General features: G+C 39.2%; 1 protein-coding gene across 1 annotated transcript in view; it reads left to right on the plus strand.

The window, feature by feature from the left end:
* Positions 1 to 4,163: 4,163 nt before the first annotated feature.
* Positions 4,164 to 22,648, plus strand: part of CA5A (carbonic anhydrase 5A) — a 59,210-nt gene continuing 40,725 nt past the window's right edge. The window contains exons 1-2 of the mRNA XM_044663190.1: positions 4,164 to 4,365; positions 9,910 to 10,107. Of these exons, the coding sequence (XP_044519125.1) occupies positions 4,224 to 4,365; positions 9,910 to 10,107 (340 nt within the window). The 5' untranslated portion in view covers positions 4,164 to 4,223. The remainder of the gene's footprint in view (positions 4,366 to 9,909; positions 10,108 to 22,648) is intronic.

The raw sequence follows: 22,648 nt of genomic DNA on the forward strand, positions 1-22,648 counted from the left end.
AGACAGTTTCCTGACTTATTCCACCATCTTCCTATAATTCACCAAAATTTACCTTTAAAAAGAGCTTTGTCATGAATAAAATTCTGAGAGACAAAGTTCTGGGTATGAAAAATCAATTTATTAGTTAGTCTAGGCAGTAATCAATAAATTGATGGTCAATGATCAAAGATGCCAAAGGAGCATCCTAGGTCAGTATAAATCCAGTTCTGTCTTCCTGAAAGCAAACTACCAAGACTCCCCTGAAATGAGAAAGGCAACCCCTAATTGGTGAATATGTAATAAGGAGGTAGACTGAGAGCTCTAAACTCCTTCCAATTACTTTATCATTGAGGGGTGGGAGTGGAGGAGTCATCTGAGGGGTGAGGCCTGGTCATGAGATCCCATCAGCCTTGAACCATCTAGGCAAAACAGATATCCCTGTTCAGGAACTCAGTGACTTAGTTTCTCCTTGGCCTGGACAAAACCTGATGTTTGAGATATTATTTCCTTTACCTCAGAATTAGAGCTTGACTCCTAACATAAAGTCAACAGCCAATCAATAGTTAGCTTTATTATTTTGTTTTGTTTTTATTTTAAATTTATTTATTTAATTAATTAATTTAGGATATTTTCCCATGGTTACATGATTCATGTTCTTTCCCTCTCCCCAAACATCCCTAACCCCACTTAGCTGATGCACAATTCCACTGGGTTTTACATGTTTTATTGATTAAGACATAATTCCATATTATTGATAGTTGGACTAAAGTTATTGTTTAGTGTCTTCATCCCCAATAATATCTCCATTAGCCCATGTGTTCAAGCAGTTGTTTTTCCTCTGTGTTTCTCCTCCCACGGTTCTTCCTCTAAATATGGCTAGTTTTCTTTCTCATAAGTCCCTCAGCCTCGCTCTTGATTCTTGCATTGCTGCTAGTAGAGGAGTTTGTTATGTTCGATTGTACCACAGTGTATCAGTCTGTGTATAATGTTCTCCTGGTTCTGCTCCTTTTACTCCGCATCAGTTTCTGGAGGTCATTCCAGTTCACATGTTCTTTATTCCTTTGAGCACAATAGTATTCCATCACCAACAGGTACCACAATTTGTTCAGCCATTCCCCAATCTAAGGACATTCTCTCATTTTCCAATTTTTTGCCACCCCAAAGAGTGTGGCTATAAATATTTTTGTACAGGTCTTTTTCCTTATTATTTCTTTGGGGTATAATCCAAGCAGTGCTATGGCTGGATCAAAAGGCAGATAGTCTTTTAAAGCCCTTTGGGCATAGTTCCAAATTGCCATCCAGAATGGTTGAATCAATTCACAGCTCCACCAGCAGTGCATTAATGTCCCAATTTCACCACATCCCCTCCAACATTCATTACTCTCCCCGGCTGTCATTTTAGTCAATCTGCCAGGTGTGAGGTGATACCTCAGAGTTGTTTTGATTTGCATTGCTCTAATTATTAGAGATTTAGAACATTTTCTCATGTGCTTATCGATAGTTTTGATTTCTTTATCTGAGAATTGCCTATTCATGTCCTATGCCCATTTATAGATTGGGGGATGGCATGATTTTTTGTACAACTGATTTAGCTCCTTGTGTATTTGAGTAATTAGACCTTTGTCTGAGTATTTTGTTATAAAGATTTTTTCCCCAATTTGTTGCTTCCCTTCTAATTTTGGTAGCATTGGCTTTGTCTGTACAAAAACTTTTTAGTTTAATGTAGTCAAAATTATTTATTTTATGTTTTGTAATTTTTTCTAGCTTTTGCTTGGTTTTAAAATCTTTCCTTTCCCAGAGATCTGACAGGTATACTATTCTGTTCTCACCTAATTTACTTACAGTTTCCTTCTTTATATTTAAGTCATTCACCCATTCTGAGTTTATCTTGGTATAGGGTGTGAGATATTGATCTAGCCCAATCTCTCCCATATTGTTTTCCAATTTTCCCAGAAGTTTGTCAAATAGTGGGTTTTTGTCCCAAAAGCTGGGTTCTTTGGGTTTATCGTAGACTGTCTTGCTGAGGTCACTTACCCCAAGTCTATTCCACTGATCCTCCCTTCTGTCTCTTCGCCAGTACCATATTGTTTTGATGACTGCTGCTTTATAGTACAGTTTAATATCTGGTACTGCTAGGCCCCCTTCCTTCATTTTTTTTATTATTTCCCTTGATATTCCCATGAGCACTCAATGTTTTCCCAATTGTTTAGATCTAGTTTTAATTGTGTGGAAAGGGTTTCGTAGTTGTGTTCGCATAATTCCTGTGTTTGTCTTGGCAGATAGATTACTAAGTATTTTATATTGCCTAGGGTGATTTTAAATGGAATTTCTCTTTCTAGTTTTTGCTGCTGTGATGTATTGGAAATATATAGGAATGCTGATGATTTATGTGCATTTATTTTGTATCCTGCAACTTTTCTAAAGATGTTGATTATTTCCACTAACTTTTTAGTTGATTCTCTAGGATTCTTTAAGTAGACCATCATATCATTTCCAAAGAGTGATAGCTTGGTCTCCTCATTGCCTATTTTAATACCTTCAATTTCTTTTTCTTCTCTAATTGCTACTGCTAGTGTTTCTAGTACAATGTTAAATAATAGAGGTGATAGTGGGTATCTTTGTTTCACTCCTGATCTTATTGGGAAGGCTTCTAATTTATTCCCATTGCAGATGATGTTTGTTGATGGTATTAGATATATACCATTTATAATTTTTAGGAAAGGACCTTCTATTCCTATACTTTCTAGTGTTTTCAGTAGGAATGGGTGTTGTATTTTGTCAATAATCATGTGATTTTTGTTGGTTTGCTTGTTGATATGGTCAATTATGTGAATGGTTTTCCTGATGTTGAACCATCCTTGCACTCCTGGCATAAATCCCACTATTTGGGATTTTCTTGGCAAAGATGCAGGACTAGTTTACCATTTCCTTTTCTAATTTATTTTAAAGATGAGGAAACTAAGTCAAATAGGCTTAGGTGGCTTGCCTGGGGTCACATAGCTAGTGAGTGTACAAGGCCAGATTTGAGCTCAGGAAGATAACGTGCTATAATGCATAAGGTATGAACTGAATTTTTTCCCTTTATAATCTCTTGTTCTCAACTAAAATTAAACCACTGTATTTTAATCTGTGTTTGCTCTCAAAGTACATAGTCTGTTACCAGATTCCAAAACTCAGCACTATTTCTCAAACCTAATTATTTCAAACTTAGCAGGGTTGGTGATACCAATATGATATTATCATAGATAGTGATAAAGAACCATAGTATAGTTCACATCAATTAGACAACTCTGCATTTGTTGTTTGTTTGAATTACCCAATGTTCAGGCTTTACAGTAAGGAGCAGAATAGTATCCCAGGATCATTGACTGAGAGCTATATAAGCCCTTGGAAGTTATTTAAACTAGAAGGGTAAAAAATCCAGTCTGTGGATCACATGGGACACACAACACTATTGAGTTGGGAACAAAGCAGATTAAAATGTAGCTCCTATCTGATTTTAATGTGATACATTTCCTTATCTATTAAAGAAAGAGATTGGACTGAATGGCTGCTAAGGTCCCTTACAGCTCACAATCTATGATAATATTATCTTAGATATCTGTGAAGAATTGAGGTCCTTGAAATGTAAAGAAGAGATATGGAGAGGTGAGAGAAAAGGGAAGCCAAGCAAGCAAACTTTACAACTCCATAATTTTGCTTCTGTCTGATTCTGTGTCAAGCAGGTTATTTCTTTAGTGTCAAGGTACTAATTTTTTTATTCTTTCTAAATGTGTGATTTAGATGAAGCCTTATATCTTCAAGCTCTAGTGTCATGTCACCAAGGGCCAAGATCACATATGCTCTCATTTATCTTGTTTCCTTCTTTAAGTCCTGTTCTGAGAATTATTCGCCCATCATGTTGATCAACTAACCTATGTTGACAATACAAAGGACAGAGACACAAATTAGATCTATACAGCCAATCCCAGTTGTCCTGCTCTATCCTCAAACAAAATTCAGTGTTGTCTAGGGTGCAAGGTCTGGAAAGGGACAGTTTGAAGATTAACCATTTGGCTCTGATATTTAGGTGGCCTTCTGTATGGTGTGGGAGGCATAGTCCAGTTTGGGTATAATCTTCCTCAAAGGGGGAGCAAGAATCCATCCACCAGTATACTATTCCAGATACGAACCAGACTGTCCAAAGGGGTTCTGTGAAACACCGGGGCTCAAGAGGAGAACAGCCCACGATATCCAGGGCTAAGATGTTGGTCTTGAACAACCTCAGAGGTTTGACTTCCCTGTTTTTTGGCAAGCAGGTGAGAGGTAGTTCCAGGAGTCATCAGATGGTACCAGAGAGAGCATGCACCGGAGGCTCCTGTGTTCCAAGAAATAGGAATAAATCCTGTAAGTCAATAAATGGTTATTCTTAAATTAAGAGTATGAGTGCACATGGGAATACTTTCTACAATGTCCTGACAAGTAGACTCCTTCTTATCCATTTAAAGATCTCAAGTGCTTCCTGAGTTAACTCATTCTACTTTAAAACAATTCTAATTGTTAGAAAGTATTTTTTTTTTTTTTTTTGCCTTTCCATAGCTTCTACTTTTTACTCCTTGTTCTTTCCTCTGGGGTCCACAAGGACCAGCATAATAACTCTCCTAAATGACTGCCTTCAAATATTCAAGGATAGCAGTCGTGTTTCCACTAAGCTCTCTTCTCTAGGTCTTAGTTCATTTTAATACGACTGGTCCCCAATATCTCTGACATCTTTTTACTCTCCTTAGAACATACTTGACAATTTCCTCCCCCAAAATGTGGTTCCTAGAACAATACTCTAAATGTTTTCCACCAGGGCAGAGTTTACTCAGATGATTATCACTCTTTTTGGAATACTATGCTTCAATTAATAAAATCAATGAATAATTTAAGCTTATTTCCTCAGCTGTAGAATTATGATATTTATATCATTTAGAACACAAAGTTGTTGTAAGGACTATATGAAATGATAAGGTAGTAGTTACAATATAATTTCAGGCCCTCTATAGCCTTCTCCTGATCCATATTAATAGGGTTAACCTTTTGCTAATTCTTCTATGGGAACCCTCCGCTCTATCTAGACTGGAATATTCCTTGTCCTCCAAACATATTTTTTGTTTTCTCTACTCACATACCACTCTATCTGCAAGATTAAGAATACATTAATTCGGGGTAGCTAGGTGACTCAGTGGATTGAGAGCCAGGCCTAGAGTTGGGAAGTTCTGGGTTCAAATCTGGCCTCAGATGCTTACTAGTTGTGTGACCACAGGCAATTCATCTAACCCCAGTTGCCCAGTCCTTACCACTCTTCTGCCTTGGAACAATTTTTCAGTAGTGATTCTAAGACAGAAGGCAAGGGTTTTTTTTTTTTAAACCCTTGTACTTCGGTGTATTGTCTCATAGGTTGAAGATTGGTAAGGGTGGGCAATGGGGGTCAAGTGACTTGCCCAGGGTCACACAGCTGGGAAGTGGCTGAGGCCGGGTTTGAACCTAGGACCTCCTGTCTCTGGGCCTGACTCTCACTCCACTGAGCTACCCAGCTGCCCTTGGTTTTTTTAAACTATATACACTTTTTTTTAAAAATATCTCTATAACACTGAGCTTGTGTTCTTTTCCCCTCGGAAGCTTCCATCTCAATTCTGGCAGGGGCTTCACTTTTATTCTGATGATGTTATCATACTACCTAGCTGAAATCCTGCTTAGGAAATATACCTTCCATTTGTGCTTCGAAAGATGGAGATGAGGGTTTATGGTATGGTTTATGAGTTCTACCATATGGAAAGAGTACAGGAGATGGTTAAAATGGGGATAATGCTTCTTCAATGAATTCTATGCATCGAGTGCTGGAGATGCAAAGAGATATAGGACATAGATGCTGGACTCAAGAAGCTTACATTCTAATGGCATAGGGGGATCAGTAAAAATGTTCACAAATAACTCAGATAAAAATTAAGGCAAATATAAAAGATAGACCTAAACAAAATATATTGAAAAATTTGAGGCAAGAAATAGTACTTTCTCTGCAGGGTGCAGGAAGGGAGCTCAGAGAGGGCTTCATGGAGGAAGCCAGGCAGTTGTACCTTGAACGTTGTACTTGAAAGAAGGATAGACTTCTACAGACAGAAATGGAGTGAGGCAGAGGACAAAGGAATCCATTACTGGTTTGGGCAATGGCATGAGCAAAGGCATGAAGTCAAGAAAGGACACCCAGAGAGTAGCTCACTTTGTTGGAGTGCTGAGCATGTAAAGAAGAGCAACATGAAATGAGTCTTGGGAAGATAGATTAGAGCTAAATTGTGAAGGATCTTTAAGGCCAGGATCAGGAGTTTATGCTGTACTTGGTAGGCAATAGAGATCCCATGGAAGGCTTATCATCTGAAGGACTTAATGACAATGTGAATAAGGATCAAGTCTTCCAGGAGTCCATCACCCTGATAATGTTTGAGGATGGTGCTCAGGGAGTACCCAAGGAACCGGGAGCCACATTGTTGCTGTTATATTTTAAAATTTATTTCACAGGTCACCATGGTCAAAGAATCCATCATCTAGTGTCAACCTTCTAGTGATGGGTCCCTCTTCCCCTAACTGGACAGGACCCCTGACAGCATTCTAAGGCTTTTCAGTTTGGTAGGATGTGTGCAAATTGTGTTTCACTGGCATAGCCTTGAATAATCCAGAGTCACCACCTTGTCATGTACCAGAGGACTTCTGTTCAGAAAGAATAGAGCATAATAAATACTTCTTACTGGATGATGGACATATCTTCCAGTATACAATACATGCAATTTTATTGTTACATTAATTAGAATATTTTATCTAGGACCAAGTTCAGAAATTAATTCCAGGGGTAAAATTTACCCCTACCTCCCTTCATTTTTCTTACAAGCTCCAACTTTTTTCTCCTTCTGAATGGCTTAATGAACTAGCTTCCCTTGTGCCTTCACAAGTCTGCCTTTCTCCTTCCTTCCCTGGTTAGTTTTTTCCCCACTCCCTATCTTCATGCTAATTTTTTTTCTCATATCTCACACCTTTCTGTTATCTCTAATGGCCTAAGACCTCAAGGAGTGGGGCTAGAGAGGTGTGAAATAATGAATGGAAGCTATTTGGGCAATGATACCAGCTGTCAACTGAGGGAAGAAATGGTTATCACAGGCTTCTATAATTTTGTGGAGGTATATCACGAGGTCCCAAATTTCCTCCTGAATTTACACAATTTTATACAAATTGTCTTACTACTAAATGAAGAAGCTTTGCTGGCCTGGCTGAAAAGCCTTTTAGCCTAGACCAGTGATGGGAAATTTTTTTAAAGAGGGGGCCAAAGGAAAGGAAATGCTCTTCTGTCGGTCTGTTTCTAAGGCAACTCTTTTGAAGTTTCATTGTATTGTATCCTACTCATTGTATTTGTCAGATTAGGAATAATATCACGTGGCCAGATAGAATATTTCAGGGGGCCACATCTGGCCCGCAGACCATAGTTTGCCCATCACTGGCCAAGACCATTAAAAAGTTATCTATTGCAAGACCATTTTGATGTCATGTTCCAGGTAAATACAACTAAGGATGAGCCTCCAATGATAATTCATATAGTCATTGAAGATTTACAAAGGGCTTGCTCTGAAATTTTTTTTTTGATGAGGAAAATTGAGTCTCAGAGAAAATAAATAATTTGATCAAGCTCATGTAATTTTAAAGAGCCAGATATGGCTCTTAATGTCTCTTGAAGATATATCCAACATTCTACTTTATATACTGCTGATATTGAAGCTAAAATGTAAAGAAATTCTTTAGTTAGGCTCACTCTACAATTATCTCTATCTTCCATTTTGTTTCAACAGTGAAAACTTAGCCCAACCTAGCTAATCCTTTTGATCATATTGGTATTGAAAGATGCCACGGGATAGTGGATGGAACCCAAGAAGACTTCAGTGCCTCAGATGGTTCCTAATTGTGTGACCCTGGAAGATCCAATTAGCTTCATTGTGCCTCAGTTTCCTAAATTATAAAATGAGATTGGACTCAGTGGTTTCTATGGTCCCTTCAAGCTCTAAATCTATGATCTTTGGATTTTTTTTTACATTATTAGAAATATACCTGTGTGAGGAACATTGAGCCTGATCCACATAAAATTGTGGAGAAAGAAAAAGGGGTTTTTTTAGTGCCTGCTTTGCCAGTGCCTCATTTCCATCTAAGTCCCACAAACCAAGTTTCTCACCCCCTGCCTTCCATCACCTGTCCCTCTCTTTAGTATTGTCACTCTGTGGTTCCCTAATTAAGCATGATTTCCTTTTAGTATGACTAGCAGATGATAGGAAGAGAACTCAACCAAGCCTTCTTGCATCTCTTTGCACAAAACCCTATTATCTCTCTCATCACCGGCTTATAATTCCATGATCTGGAATTTTGTAGGGGTGAGCATTCCCTTCACCAGCAAAGGTCACAACTCTGTTATAATATGGTAGATGACAGTGAATTGTTTCTGTGGCTAAAAGATTCATCACCAGCTACCGACATAATGATGATCCACTAGGAACTTAGGCTTGTCCTTGGAGAGCAAATACACAATTCCTGGCCTTGTCCTTTGAACTTTTCCAACTTAGTAGGTAGGGCCTGTGAGAGCTAAATCATTGTTGGCGCAACCTGAGAGTCTCACCCCCTTCTCCTCTACAATATGAGCCCTTCTTAGTACCACAACTCTACACTCAAAACCTTTAACCCTCCCCCTTACATTGGTGAACTTCACAAGGGAAATGTCAAGGACCCTTCTTGGTACTTTGCCAATAAACATCAGTGGGGGCCATGTACTTGATCATCTTGGGGATGTGTTCATGCCATTTAGGGATCTCGGGCACTAGGATAATCCACCCAGTATGAGCAAATTCAGTGAAAGTAACACTAAGATGAAGTAAAAAATTGTGCCAGAAACATTGACAATGGACAGCAAGTAAACTCAAAAAGTTTGACAGGCAGAAAATTGGTTTTTAAGAGAGTTCCATGGAAAACAGGCAATAACAGTCATTGAAGTTAAAATGCCTTTTAAGTCTAATTTCATCCATTCATTCATTTATTCATTCATTAACCACTTATTAAGTGCCAGCCAGTGAGGTAAGGATTGAAGATTTAGAGAAAGAAAAAAATAAATAGATCTCTCAGTTTACATTCTATTACAAGGAAACAACATAAATACAGAAAAGCAAATATGTATGTATATATTTACATATATATACATCACTTAGCTATCATTTGCCTCAGTTTCCTCAGTTGTAAAATGGGAGTAATAATAATTATATACATCTCTCTATATAAAATATTGTTTGAGCCTTACAACCTAATAAGAGGCAGGTATTTCTAGGTTATCACCATTTGGTAAATGGAGAAACAGGCCTAAAAAAATTCAGTGATTTGCCTACCATCCCACAACTGGTTGTTATCAGAAGCAGGTTGAACCCACATCTTCCTGATTCTAACTCCAGTCCTCTGTATGCTATTGAATGTTGCCTTGCCAAGGAATGGGCATAGAGGTAGGGAGGAGACATTTAAGTGCTTAATCACTGACTCTCCAAAAGAACTATGTAAACATGACAGGTTTTTAAATTTAATCTATGTTATGAGCATGTTCTCCATCACTTTCTGAGTCTAGAAATCAACATCATAATAAACCAAATATTGATTTGTAGTGTTTGCTGATTTGCAAAGTATAAATGCTTATAATGAAAATTTAACAATCTGCTTTCAAGCCAAGTAAATATTATTTTAGATTCCTCTTTTTAGAGTGCCCAATTTCTGTTCTGGTTTTACAAAGTCAAAATCCAAATGGCAGCTTGACTTGCTCAAGGTTCTAATACTTTGGGCTGACTAATGTTGTGTTTAGCAGAACGACTTCATCATCACTGACTATTTTTCTCCGGATTATAGTACATCCACTCTGGAGAAGTCCAGTATCTGTTCCAGGAGGCACAGCACAATCTCCTATCAATATCCAGTGGAGAGACAGTGTCTATGACCCTCACCTGAAACCCCTGAAAATCTACTATGACCCATCTTGTTGTCTTCATGTGCGGAACACGGGATACTTCTTTGAGGTTGTATTTGATGATTCCACCGACAGATCAGGTAAGTAATAACTTGTATCTAATATCCTAACCAACAGTGCCCAGTCTTTCTTCTGCGATCTCTTCTCCTCCCTATTTCTCCATGTACCTCCCTGTTTAGCAAGAGAAGAAGTTTGGAGGAAACTGAGATTAAGGGTGCATACTTGGAGATGCTAAGAGGTCTGGGGAAATTTTCTCTATTAAAGAAAGGCTTTGGCCTTGGCCCAAGTTATGATTTGTCTTGAGCAGTGGTCTTCAAACTTTTCTAATTGAACACCTGATCAATAAAAACATTTTTAGTATTTTGAGCATATGTATACATTTTGTTGTTCAGTCATTTTTCAGTCATGTCCAACTCTTTGTGGTCCCTTTCACGGTTTTATTGGCAAAGATACTCGAGTGGTTTGTCATTTCCTTCTCCAACTCATTTGACAGAGGGGGAAACTAAGGCAAACAGTGTTAAGTGACTTGCCCAGGGTCACATGGCCAGCAAGTGTCTGAGGCTGATTTGAACTCAGATCTTCTTGACTCTAGGCTCTATCCACTGTGCTACCTAGCTGCCTTTGTATATATTTACATATTTTTTAATAATATGCTTATGTCTATGTTGATAGTTACATATTTATATAAAATATATCTATTTTTAAAGATGAGATAAAGATTAAATAACATTTTTATCCCGGAGTCACTAAAATTTATAGAGGAGAATGACTTTGTCAGATGTACACTTAAGGAAAGTCTTTCTAGCACCTAGATGAGAGTGGCAAAGACTTCAGGGAAGGAGACCACATAGGAGGCTGCTTTGGTTGCGTATCCAGGGGAAAGAGAATGAAGGCCCGAACTCTGGTACTGACCATGTGAGCAGAGAAAAGGAGACAGATGGAAGAGATATTGTGGAGAGAGAAATGATGAGATAAGTGGGATGATGGAAATTCAGGAATTGATGATGATACAGATATTGTAAGATTGGGTACCTGGAAATATGGCGGCACCCTAAAGAGTAATAGAAAAGTTTGGAAGAAGGTTGGGTTTGTGGAGAAAGGTAATAGAATAAGATGTGTGACGAAGATCATAACCCATCTTTGACTGCTTCTCCTATGCCACTCACCCAGTCCTGACCAAAACAGAAAATGGAAAGGACGGGCTCCTACTCATTGTTCACAGAGTACGGAACCCGGTTTCTGAGAGGTACCTGTGGCAGCCATGAAATGATCTGGACCGAAGGGGATAAGTATGCTAAGAGGAGGAATGGGCAGAATTTTCCCAATGACATCTATATAGTTGCTGCTAAAGGTTCCCAGCTGGTTGTAACTATCCTGAGAGGAGGACCTGATTCAGATCAGAGGAGGTTGGTAGCTTCATACAATAGAGGGAGGCAGCAGAGTAGGGGCATATAGAGGAATAAGCATTATTGTTTTTGGAGATAAATCCCATCATTAGCTATTAAGAGAAGGATGGGGCAGCTGGTTGGCTCAGTGAATATAGAGCCAGGTCCTAGGTTCAAATCTGGCCTCAGACACTTCCTATCTGTTTGACCCTGGGTCAGTCATTTAATCCCAATTGCTTAGCCTTACTGCTCTCTCTTCTGCCTTGGAATCAACATTTAGTATTAATTCTAAAACAGAAGGTAAGAGTTTTGTTTTTTAGAAAATGAATATAATCTAGCAGTGAATTTTTTAAAAACCCTTACCTTCCATCTTGGAGTCAATACTGAGTATTGGCTCCAAGGTAGAAGAGTGGTAAGGGTAGGTAATGGGGGTCAAGTGACTTGCCCAGGGTCACACAGCTGGAAGTGGCTGAGGCCGGGTTTGAACCTAGGACCTCCAGTCTCTAGGCCTGACTCTCAATCCACTGAGCTACCCAGCTGTCCCTAGCAGTGAATTTTCAACAAGACCTCATAACATACTTTTAAGCTTAACTCTACATTAATTTTTTAAGAGTTATTGCATTATTAACATTTTCTTCATCACCTTCTTAAGTCTAGAAATCAACAAAATGGTAAATCAGGCCCTGATTTGTAGCAATTTCTGTGGTATAAATGCTCACGTGGGAAATTTAAAAATTGATTCTTTGATCCATCATATGCCTGGAAGTAATGCATTTTCTCATCTTCCATCTGATTGATCATACACCTCTTGGGTTTAGACCACAATCTTTCTGGGATCAGACTATTGTCTTGACTTTGGAGATAATACCATATTTACAGTACTGTAATCAGAAACTATTTATAGTTTTAAAAAATGCTAAAAAAAAGAAGAAAAAAAACTTCATTAATTAAAAAAAATCTGTTCGTGTCATTGTGTGTGACTATAGTGTGAGATTTATTCTAGTTTATTCTTAGATTGGAAAATAGTCTGGGCCATTATTGGTTTTCTGAGTTCTGAGAATGAGGCAGATTCCTAGAGGATTTCTGGGAGGCCAAAACAGCTTTAGATCCAACCCCAGGGCTTAGATAGTCACAAAGGACAGAATACTGAAGGTCAGAAACCTCAACGGTGAGATCATGCCACATGTGGAGGAAGATGTTCTAGGTACGTTTGAGAATGTCATAGTCATAAGTCATAGAATCAGAGTATGAATAGACATCAAACGCCATAATGTGGGCCATCATGAGGCCCAAAGAGGTACCCAAAGTCATACCACTAAGGCCAGAGCTGTGAGGCAAACCCAAGGACTTTGGCTTCAAAAGCAATGTTCTTGCCATTCTGGATATGGATCCCCAGGCATGGCAGGTTTATGGCTAATCAGGAGTGGGGCCAATCCTCAATTTGGAGGCATTTGGCAGAGTAAGAACAATGGCAGTCTATGGAGTTAGGCATACTTCCTTATGCCTCCAATCAGAGTTCAGGTGCATGCTAGTCCAAGGGCTACATTTGGAAAAGATGAACAATAACAAGAGCTCAGAATACTGTTAATGTCGGCAAAAAACAAAACAAAACAAAACAAAAAAACTTCTCCCACAATCATTCTATGAATTAGAGAGTGCATATGTTCTCTCTGTGGGAAAACTGAGGCTCACATCAATGAAGCAAAGGCACATAACAGTTGAGTTTTGGAGCTGGAATTTAAGCCCAGGTCTACTTGAGCGTGCTTTTCCCCCTGCTCCACACTGACTCTACCGAAGAATAGAAGATGTGAAAAATAGAGTCCTGGCCCCTTTTAATCCTAAAATAAAATTCAGGGTGTCTTTTTATTGAGGAGCAGGTTAGAGTCATCAGGGCAGAAAAAAAGGAGAAAAATCCCCTCTCCCTTCTTACCCCACCCCTTGTTATAAGGGAGACAGAGAGGCAAAGACAGACAGAGAAACAGAGACAGACAGAGAGACACAGACACAGACAGACAGAGACAGAGACAGACACAGGCAAAGAGAGCTTTAAAAAAGTCACAAGGGGCAGCTGGGTAGCTCAGTAGATTGAGAGTCAGGCCTAGAGACGGGAGGTCCTAGGTTCAAATCCGACCTCAAGACACTTCCCAGCTGTGTGACCCTGGGCAAGTCACTTGACTCCCATTGCCCACCCTTACCAATCTTCCACCTATGAGACAATACACAGAAGTTAAGGGTTTAAAAAAAAAAGTCACAAAAGAGACAAGCAGGTCCAAATTACCTTAAACCCTCTTGTAGACTACAGATTTGAAGTCAGGTATTTTTGACAACTTCTCTCCACCAACCCCGGTCCCTGGGCAAAAGAAATTCCGTTTGTCTTCTCAACAAGAACCTGGAGCACAAGTCCAGAAAGGGCACCTCAGACTGGCACAGCAGGGATCACACCTGATTTCCTGATTTCTCCCCTGTATTTCTCCCTAAATCTCTTGCAGGGATACCATACACAAAACATAAAAGGATTCTAAGAAGCTCTGGATGGCAGTAAAAATGTAATTGAAACATTAGAATTCATTTTGCAAAATTTAATGATGCCTTTTCAAAAAGTTTGGGAAAATCATATTTAATATAATTTGTGCCATCTTATTTGAGGCATGAATAATTTGTCAAACTCGTTATCTCCAGAAGTTTTTTTTGGTTTGTTTTTGAACTCTTCTTATATGTGAGAATTTGTTTTACTTGACTATTTATGTGTGTAATAAGTTTTGTTTTCTTGGCCTTTGCAGTGGGAAGGAGAGAAGGCTGACCTTTGTTTTAAAATAAAATAAAGCTTAGCTAAGGGGGAAGCTAGATGACTCAATGGATTGAGAACCAGACCTAAAGACGGGAGGTCTTGGGTTCAAACCTGACCTCAGATACTTCCTAGCTATGTGACCTTGGACAAGTCACTAAACCCGCATTGCCTAGTCACTTTGCCATTCTTTTGCCTTATAATCAATACATAGTATTGATTCTAAGATAGATGGTAAGAGATTAAAAAAAACAAACAATAAAAAAGAAAGGATGATAAAAGATTCCTCATGGCTTGTCTATTTGAATGGCTGTGGACTCTGAATGGTGAAAGGGAGCAATAGAGAGATAAGGGGAGTTGAGAGCTCAAGGCAACTCAATATTAGCATGTGGCGCCTTTGTTCTTGTGACACATCATAGTAGGAGATGTGTCCCAACTTGCTAACAGAGGCAAATGGATTTCTATTCAGTCATCAGGAGAACTTCTCTTCCCCATCGGACTTCAATATTTCTTTGGCTCTCTTCGGTGGTACACACTGTTAATCACCCACATTTCTTCATTCGATGACTCTTATATGTCCCAGATTTTCATTGCTGCTACAGTTTCCATAAATTCCTGAGCCACAATTTTCTTTTTTCTTTGTGACCCCTTTTTAAAAGTTTTTCTTTCTGGATATTTCCTCCTTCCCTTGCCCAGTGGACTTCCTCTACCTCTCTCCTCCTCTTGTAAAAAAGAAGAAGAAAAAACAAAACTAAAGCACCTTAGGCGTCCACGTCATCTAACCACGTATACAACACTCCATACATATGGTCCTCCGGCCCTTCAGTGAGGGGAGGCACATTTCTTATTCTGTACAAAGGGCCAAGATTGTTCATTACAGTTACAGAGATATGAAGCTTTCCTTTATTTTTCTTTTCATTTATATCAGGCTTTCAATTTTCTTTTAGGGCAAACACCAGGAGGTAAAATTTCCTAAGTTTTTTGGTTCTGTGTTCTCTCCCTTCTCAAATAATTTTACCTTCTCCTCCTCCTCCTTCATTTTTTAAATCCTTACCTTCTGTCTTAGAATCAATACTGGGTATTAGTTCTAAGGCAGAAGAGTGGGAAGGGCTAGGCAATGGGGGTTAAGTGACTTGCCCAGGGTCACACAGCTGGGAAGTGACTGAGGTCAGATTTGAACCCAGGACCTCTTGTCTTTGGGCCTGGTTCTCAATCCACTGAGCCACCCAGCTGCCCCCTTACCTCCTTCTTAACAGAATTTGGCATTCCTCTTATGTAAGTATATTCCAATCTGAATTCCATTTACTCATCTACCAGTTTAATCTAGTATTTAGAACTACACCTGGCACACAGTAAGCATATGATAAATGTCTGTTGATTTATTGAGTAAACCTATTACTAGATTTTAAATGTCCTGGAGGCAGGGACTGTACAGTAGAATTTGGGGGCAAGAGAGTGTGGCAGCATTACTATGTTCTTCCTTCTGAACACAATTCCTTTCAGTGCAGTCCAAGATTATTTTTTTTTTGGCTGCCATATCACATAAAAATATTGTGTCATATTAATAAACTTGTTGTTATTATTCATTTGTGTCTCACTTTTCATGACCCCATTTGGGTTTTTTTTAAACCCTTAACTTCTGTGTATTGCCTCCTAGGCGGAAGAGTGGTAAGGGTGGGCAATGGGGGTCAAGTGACTTGCCCAGGGTCACACAGCTGGGAAGTGTCTGAGGCTGGATTTGAACCTAGGACCTCCCGTCTCCAGGCCTGACTCTCAATCCACTGAGCTACCCAGCTGCCCCCTTGGGGTTTTCTTCACAAAGATACTAGAGTGGTTTGTCATTTCCTTCTCCAGTTCATTTGACAGATGAGGAAATTAAGGCAAAAGGGCCAAGTGATTTGTCTAGGGACACCTAGCTATGTGTCTGTGGCCAGATTTAAATTCAGGAAGATGAAGTCAGTCTTCCTGACTCCAGACTCAGTGTTCTATACTCCAAGTCATCTAGCTGCCTGCTAAAAAAAAACTCTAGATCTTTTCCAGATCAGTTTCTATCTGTTTTCTCTTTTATCTGTAAAGTTGATTTTTTCAACCAATGCATAAGACTTTCCATTTTTCTCTATTTAATTTTATCTTAGGCTTTCCTTGCCAAGATCTCTAAATTGAAAGACCAACTACACCAAATCAAAAGTGAATCTTGTTAAGATCTCTTCTGCACTAACTCAGTCATATAATGGGAAGAGTCAGAGTTGATTATTTAAAAGCAGTTTATAGTGTACGGAGCACTCGATATCCATTATTTCCTTTGTAGCCAGAATTCAAACCGAGTCTTTTCCTGACTACACGTCCAAGAAATATTTCCACTAGCTATTAGCCAATCCACCTACCTTTGTGCCATTTGCAAATATGCTAAGTATGTTATTTGTGCTTTTATCCAGTTGGTTGATACATTAACCAGCAGAGGACAAAACAGATTCCTGGAGCAACCCACCAGTGTTTTCCTTCCAGATTGGCCTTCTGCCATTAATGACCATAGTATGAATCTAGCCATTTGACAACTACTTTTTATGAAAAATTGATCTTCAGCTTTTCTTTCTTTTTTTTAAATCACCAAAATCTCCCCAATATCCTTTCCCCTTCCCTTCCCAGAAGGTGTTCTCATAGAACAAAAAAAATTTTCAACATTAAAAAAACAATAGAAAAATCAACAAAAATGATCAATACATTGTAAAAGTCTAAAAATATATGTAATGTCTCATACTTGTAGGCTTCCTGACTCTTCGGTGAAGTAAATGATGGGCAGCTTCTCATGTTTCTAATTTGGAAGCATGCTTTGTAATTTTGCAAGGCTCATTTTAAAAAAATTGGGGGGGAGGGGGCAGCTGGGTAGCTCAGTGGAGTGAGAGTCAGGCCTAGAGACAGGAGGTCCTAGGTTCAAACCCGGCCTCAGCCACTTCCCAGCTGTGTGACCCTGGGCAAGTCACTTGACCCCCATTGCCCACCCTTACCAATCTTCAACCTATGAGACAATACACCGAAGTACAAGGGTTAAAAAAAAAATTGGGGGGGGCAGGATTGTCCTTTCCACTTAAATTACCTTTTGTCATTGAGTCATTTCAGTTATGTCTGACTCTTCATGACCCCATTTAGGGTTTTCATGGCAAAGATACTTGCCATTTCCTTTTCCAACTGATTTAACAGATGATGAACTGAGGCAAACAAAGTGAAGGGACTTGCTCAGGGTCACATAGCTAGGAAATATCTGAAGCCAGATTTGAATTCGCGAAGATGAATTTTCCTGACTCCAGCCCTGCCCTTTATCCATGGTGCCATCTAGCTGTTAAAGTATTATGATCAGTGTGTATTTTGTTTTTACTTCATATAGATCCTTCCATGCATCTCTTAATTCAAAATGCTTGTCATTTCTTACAACAAAATAATATTCCCTTATAGTCCTGTACTATAATTTGTTCAGTCATTCCTCAATTGATGGGCATCCACATTGTATCCAGTTTTTGCTGTTACAAAACTACTACTATGAATATTTCCCTGTAAATGGTGACTTTCTTCTTATCAGTGGCCTCTTTTGAATATATGCCTACTAGTGGAATCTCAGGGTCAAAAGATATGAACATTTTAGACATTTTATTGACACATTCCAAATTGCTTTCCAAAACAGTCATACTGACATCCAACCACTTTGGAAAAAGCCCAAGTGCCCCATTGCTAATCCACACCTCTGCAGCTTGTTCGCTAGCATAGCATGAGAAGCTTTGTCAAATGCTTTGTTAAAATCCAGGCATTATTTTTTTTTTAAATCTAATTTCACTACCAACAAAGGAAATAAGATAGATTAGTCTGCTATGAACTGGTTTGGTTTTTTTTTAAGTTTTATTAATGTCTTTTAATATATTGGGGCTATTTTCTGAAGGTCTCTTTTTTTCTTCTATTGAATTCTCCTTTAAAATATGGGGGTAGGGGGCAGCCGGGTGGCTCAGTGGACTGAGAGCCAGACCTAGAGATGGGGGTCCTAGGTTCAAATCTGGCCTTAAATACTTCCTAGCTGTGTGACCCTGAGCAAGTCATTTAACCCCCATTGCCTAGCCCTTAACACCCTTCTGCCTTGGAGCCAATACACAGTATTGATTCCAAGATGGAAGGTAAGGGTTTAAAAAGTAAAATAAAATAAAATAAAATAAAATAAAATAAAATAAAATAAAATAGGGGGGAGGGGACAGTTAAGCAAAGTTAGCCAAAACAGTGACTATGTCTGACATTGTATGCACTACTACTTGTTTATAGACTCTTTAATGGGAGAAGGAAAGTGTTTTATTATCTATTCCCAGGGCCAAGGAAGACCACTGTAATTAATCAAGGTTCAATTGCCTTTCATCTTTGTTTTCATTTCTATTATTCTAGGTATGTGACCTTTACTTGGGGAATTTATGCTGGCTTTTTATGCTCTCTGCTTTCTTTTTCAGCTATTCACTAGCCTTTTTAAAAAAAACTAAACCCTTACAGTTTGCCTTAGAACCAATACTAAATTTCAGTTCCAAGGCAGAAGAGTGGTAAGGGCTAGGCAATTGGGATCAAGTGACTTGCCCAGGTTTACACAGCTAGGAAGTGTTTGAGGTCACATTTATACCTAGAATCTCCCATCTCAAGTCTGGCTCTTTCCACTGAGCTGTCTAGCTGCCCCTAACTATTCTTTTATTAATGCTTTTAGAATTTTGCTAGGAATCAAATTAAAGCTCTCTAGATTTTTTTTTTATTTTTCAATTTTTTTTAAACTCAAGTTCTGTGTATTGGCTCCTAGGTGGAAGAGAGGTGAGGGTAGGCAATGGGGGTCAAGTGACTTGCCCAGGGTCACACAGCTGGGAAGTGTCTGAGGCAGGATTTGAACCTAGGACCTCCTATCTCTAGGCCTGGCTCTCAATCCACCGAGCTACCCAGCTGCCCCTCTCTAGAGTTTAAAAACATGACTCTTTTTCCTTTTTTTTGAAAATCAGGTCATCTACCTGTCTCTAGTACTGTGATACCTCTCTTTTCCATTGCTTTTCCATACATTGCATTGTGTTTTCCATGTTTCCATTATATTTAATCACTGATTGCAATTAAAAAACCATACACAATAATTCTTTCAGTACTCTGAGATATAGTCAAGTCAAATAAGGAAGCATTTATTAAGCATTTAATGTGTATCAGGCACTGTACTAAGTGCTGGAGATACACATGCAAGCAGGAAAAAAGGCAATCTTTGTCCTCAAGGAGCTTATATTCTAATAGGTGAAGATAATATAAAAAGAAAGGCAGAAGAGGAGTTGAGGTGACTTTGTTATTTGAGCTCATCAAGCTACTTTTTTATGGTATTAGGAACAATTTTCTTCCTGCCATTTTTGGTTGATCCTTTACAGTCCAAAGATTATACTCTTGGCAGAAAGACAAAACTGAAGAAATGACTAATTTATTTTATTATGAGAGTTTTATGAAGGGAGAGATTATCAGGAAGTGACAATCATGTAAAACTTATTTCTCCAACGGGTTGAGCTTAGGAAGAGAAGAGATGGTCTCCCTTGCAGGGGACGTGACCTGTGCAATGGCCGGAGAAGGAGAGGGTCTGAAGGTCATGATGAGGATAGAAAAGAAGGACAGGAAAAGTAAGGAGAGATAGAATGATTGATCATATAAAGAAATGTCAGTGCTCTCTAGCATGGAAATAGAACTTTGTAGCTGATGACAAGGTGTAAGTCCCAGTGTGTAGCACAGAGGTGTAGATCATGGGAGCTGATTAGATTTAGGAACTGGAAAATTAGAGCATTTGAGGGAACATCAATGTGTATGTTGAAATCTTCAACTGTGAGAGCAGGAGGTAGAATGAGAGGGAGACCCGGTCAACTTCTGAACTCACTGAAAAAGTAAACCAGATGCACCAGGAGCTAGAAGATAATGGCCTTGGGTATCAATATCGGCTAATAAATTTGGATCAAGTATACCTCCAAGGAGAAAAGGGATGGCACCAGAGAGAGTTTAGAAGAGGCAATAGGGAACAAACAGAATATCCAAGCAAGACAATGTCTTTTAGTTGGGTATCAGCTGGTGGTAGCTAAGTGGCTTAGTGGATTCAACATCAAAAGAAACCTCAACTCATACTCAGCCTCCTATAACTTACTAGCTGTGTGACCCTGGGCAAGACAGCCTTGGTTTTCTAAGTACTTAATATAGTGTCTGGCACCTAGTAGGTTCTATGCTTATATCCTTCATTCAGGTCATCTTTAGTTTTGGCACTTCTTATGTAATTGTTACAAGGCTATGTCACAGTTGCTGTTTCCTGTCTCTTCTTTTTCCTCTTCTTGATTGGCCTTAAAAACAAACAAACAAACCCCCCCAAAATCTAAGACAAAAAAAGTTATCTATTCAAGGTAACAAAGAGCTAATAAGTCACAAAGGCAAGCAAGTCCAGGTTTTCTGTCTTTCCAACAAATGAATCACATTTGTTGTGGCTTAATAAATGTTGAAGGAATCAATGTTTCTTTCTATACTCTCAAAACTTACTTGAAGAGTAGATTGAAAGTCAGGTCTAGAGACAGGAGGTCCTAGATTCAAATCTGACCTCAGATACCTCCTAGCTGTGTGACCTTGGGCAAGTCACTCTTCTGCCTTAGAACCAATACATAGTATAGATTCTAAGGCAGAAGGCAAGGGTTAAAAAAAAACAACTTACCTGAAGAAACTCCAAACCAATCAATGCCTGGCCAGCCTATTCTTTCTACCCCTGGCTTTCAAACAGCGGTGATCATGACTCCCTGAGATTATCTCATCATTCCCCATTAGAGTTTTAGGTCAATGTGTCTTTCTCTCAGTAATTCTTGGCCTACATCAAACAGTTATTTTTTGGGGTGGTGACCATTATCCTTTTTCCAAATCAAAAGAAAGGGGAGATGAGGGGCAATCCATCCATGTGCGTCTCGTCTGCTTTTTAAGACCCTTCATGTGCCAGGAGCAGTAGACGTCTCCAAGGTAATTAGCTGAGTGCACTCATTCGAGCCTTTACTGCTGCTTCTGCTATTATGATTTGAAAGTCTCTGGTTGAGTCATTATGCTCAGGTCCTGGCAGAACATTTGTACTCACACCGCCCCCATTAATGGTTGAAGTCCCTTAAGAATTCCATTCCCCTGAACACCAGAGAACAGCTTTTTTGTTCCAGGAACCATGCACTGAAATTTATTTTATTTTTAATATTTTATTTTTTCCCAATTGCACATAAAAATTTTTTAACATTCAGTTTTTGAAATTTTCAGCTCCAAATTCCCTCCCTCCCTCTCTCCTCCCCCCGCTCCTCAGACTGCAAGCAATTGGATATAGGTTATGGATGCATGCACTGAATTTTAGCAAGCAGGGCCCTCTGAACTCCCCAGAACCAGAGACCTCTAATGAAGAAAACTGGACCAAACCAAACAAAAACCTATCTAGGTACAAAAGTCCCAAAGTTCAAATTGGAACCCTGGGAGGAGGTGTAATAGGGGAGTGGGGTGGTATGGATTCCAAGTGCTAGTATCCTGTTTCTTCAGAAAAGAAAACATTGGTCCACTGTGCTAAAGAGATCCAAGATCATGGATTCGAAATCCATGTGATCCAGGCTTCTCCGCTCTGTTGCACAGACCCAGGCTACACCCCTGATGCTGGCCAGTGTAATTAGCAAAACGTGTGCACTTTCTGGTCTTGAAGGGGATCTGGCCCTGCAGTATGCATGGTTCATCACAAGTCCACCTCCCTGTGGGAAAGGCAGCTTGGGGAAGGGTAATATCCTGAATTTGAAGTCAGAGGACCAAGGTTTGAATCCCAACGTAGTGAAGTCACTTCACTTTGCCAGTTCTAATCATTTGTTCCAATAACCATTCAAAGCCTTTGATCATACTCACAATGGGTAAATGGTGCCATCTTCAGATCCCAAGGACAATGTGGTTATTTATTATCTGTATTAACTGGCGACATGTTTAGTCTTAGAATTAAAATGAGTTTGTTTCCCTCAGAGAACCAAGGAGAAAATTCTTCAATACCAATACTATGGGGATAGAGTTCTTTTGTGACCCATTGGCATTTTGGCAGTGCCGTTGAAAGGTTCAAATGAGATCATGTTTGTAAGGTGCTTTGGGAACTTTCAATTGCTATATAAATGTCACTTATCACTATTACTCAAATATTTAAGCGGCTCTATGATCTCATCAATTTGGATTTTCCTTTCAACAATTCCCAGATATTCAACCTTTACTTCAACCCTTCATTAGGCACTGGCTTGAGGTCTCAGCCCTTCCATGCCTGCCCAAGTCCTCCCACAAGCAGGAATCCCAAAGGCAGTCTAGCCAACAGTTAGGAGCCTTTCTTATTTACTCTTGACACGTGAAGACGCCAGTGGAGGACGAGTGCCCGTTAACCCTCACTCTTGTCTTTTTCCT

Source organism: Gracilinanus agilis, chromosome 2, assembly GCF_016433145.1.
Source record: "Gracilinanus agilis isolate LMUSP501 chromosome 2, AgileGrace, whole genome shotgun sequence".
In the NCBI taxonomy this organism is placed as follows: Eukaryota; Metazoa; Chordata; class Mammalia; order Didelphimorphia; family Didelphidae; genus Gracilinanus; species Gracilinanus agilis.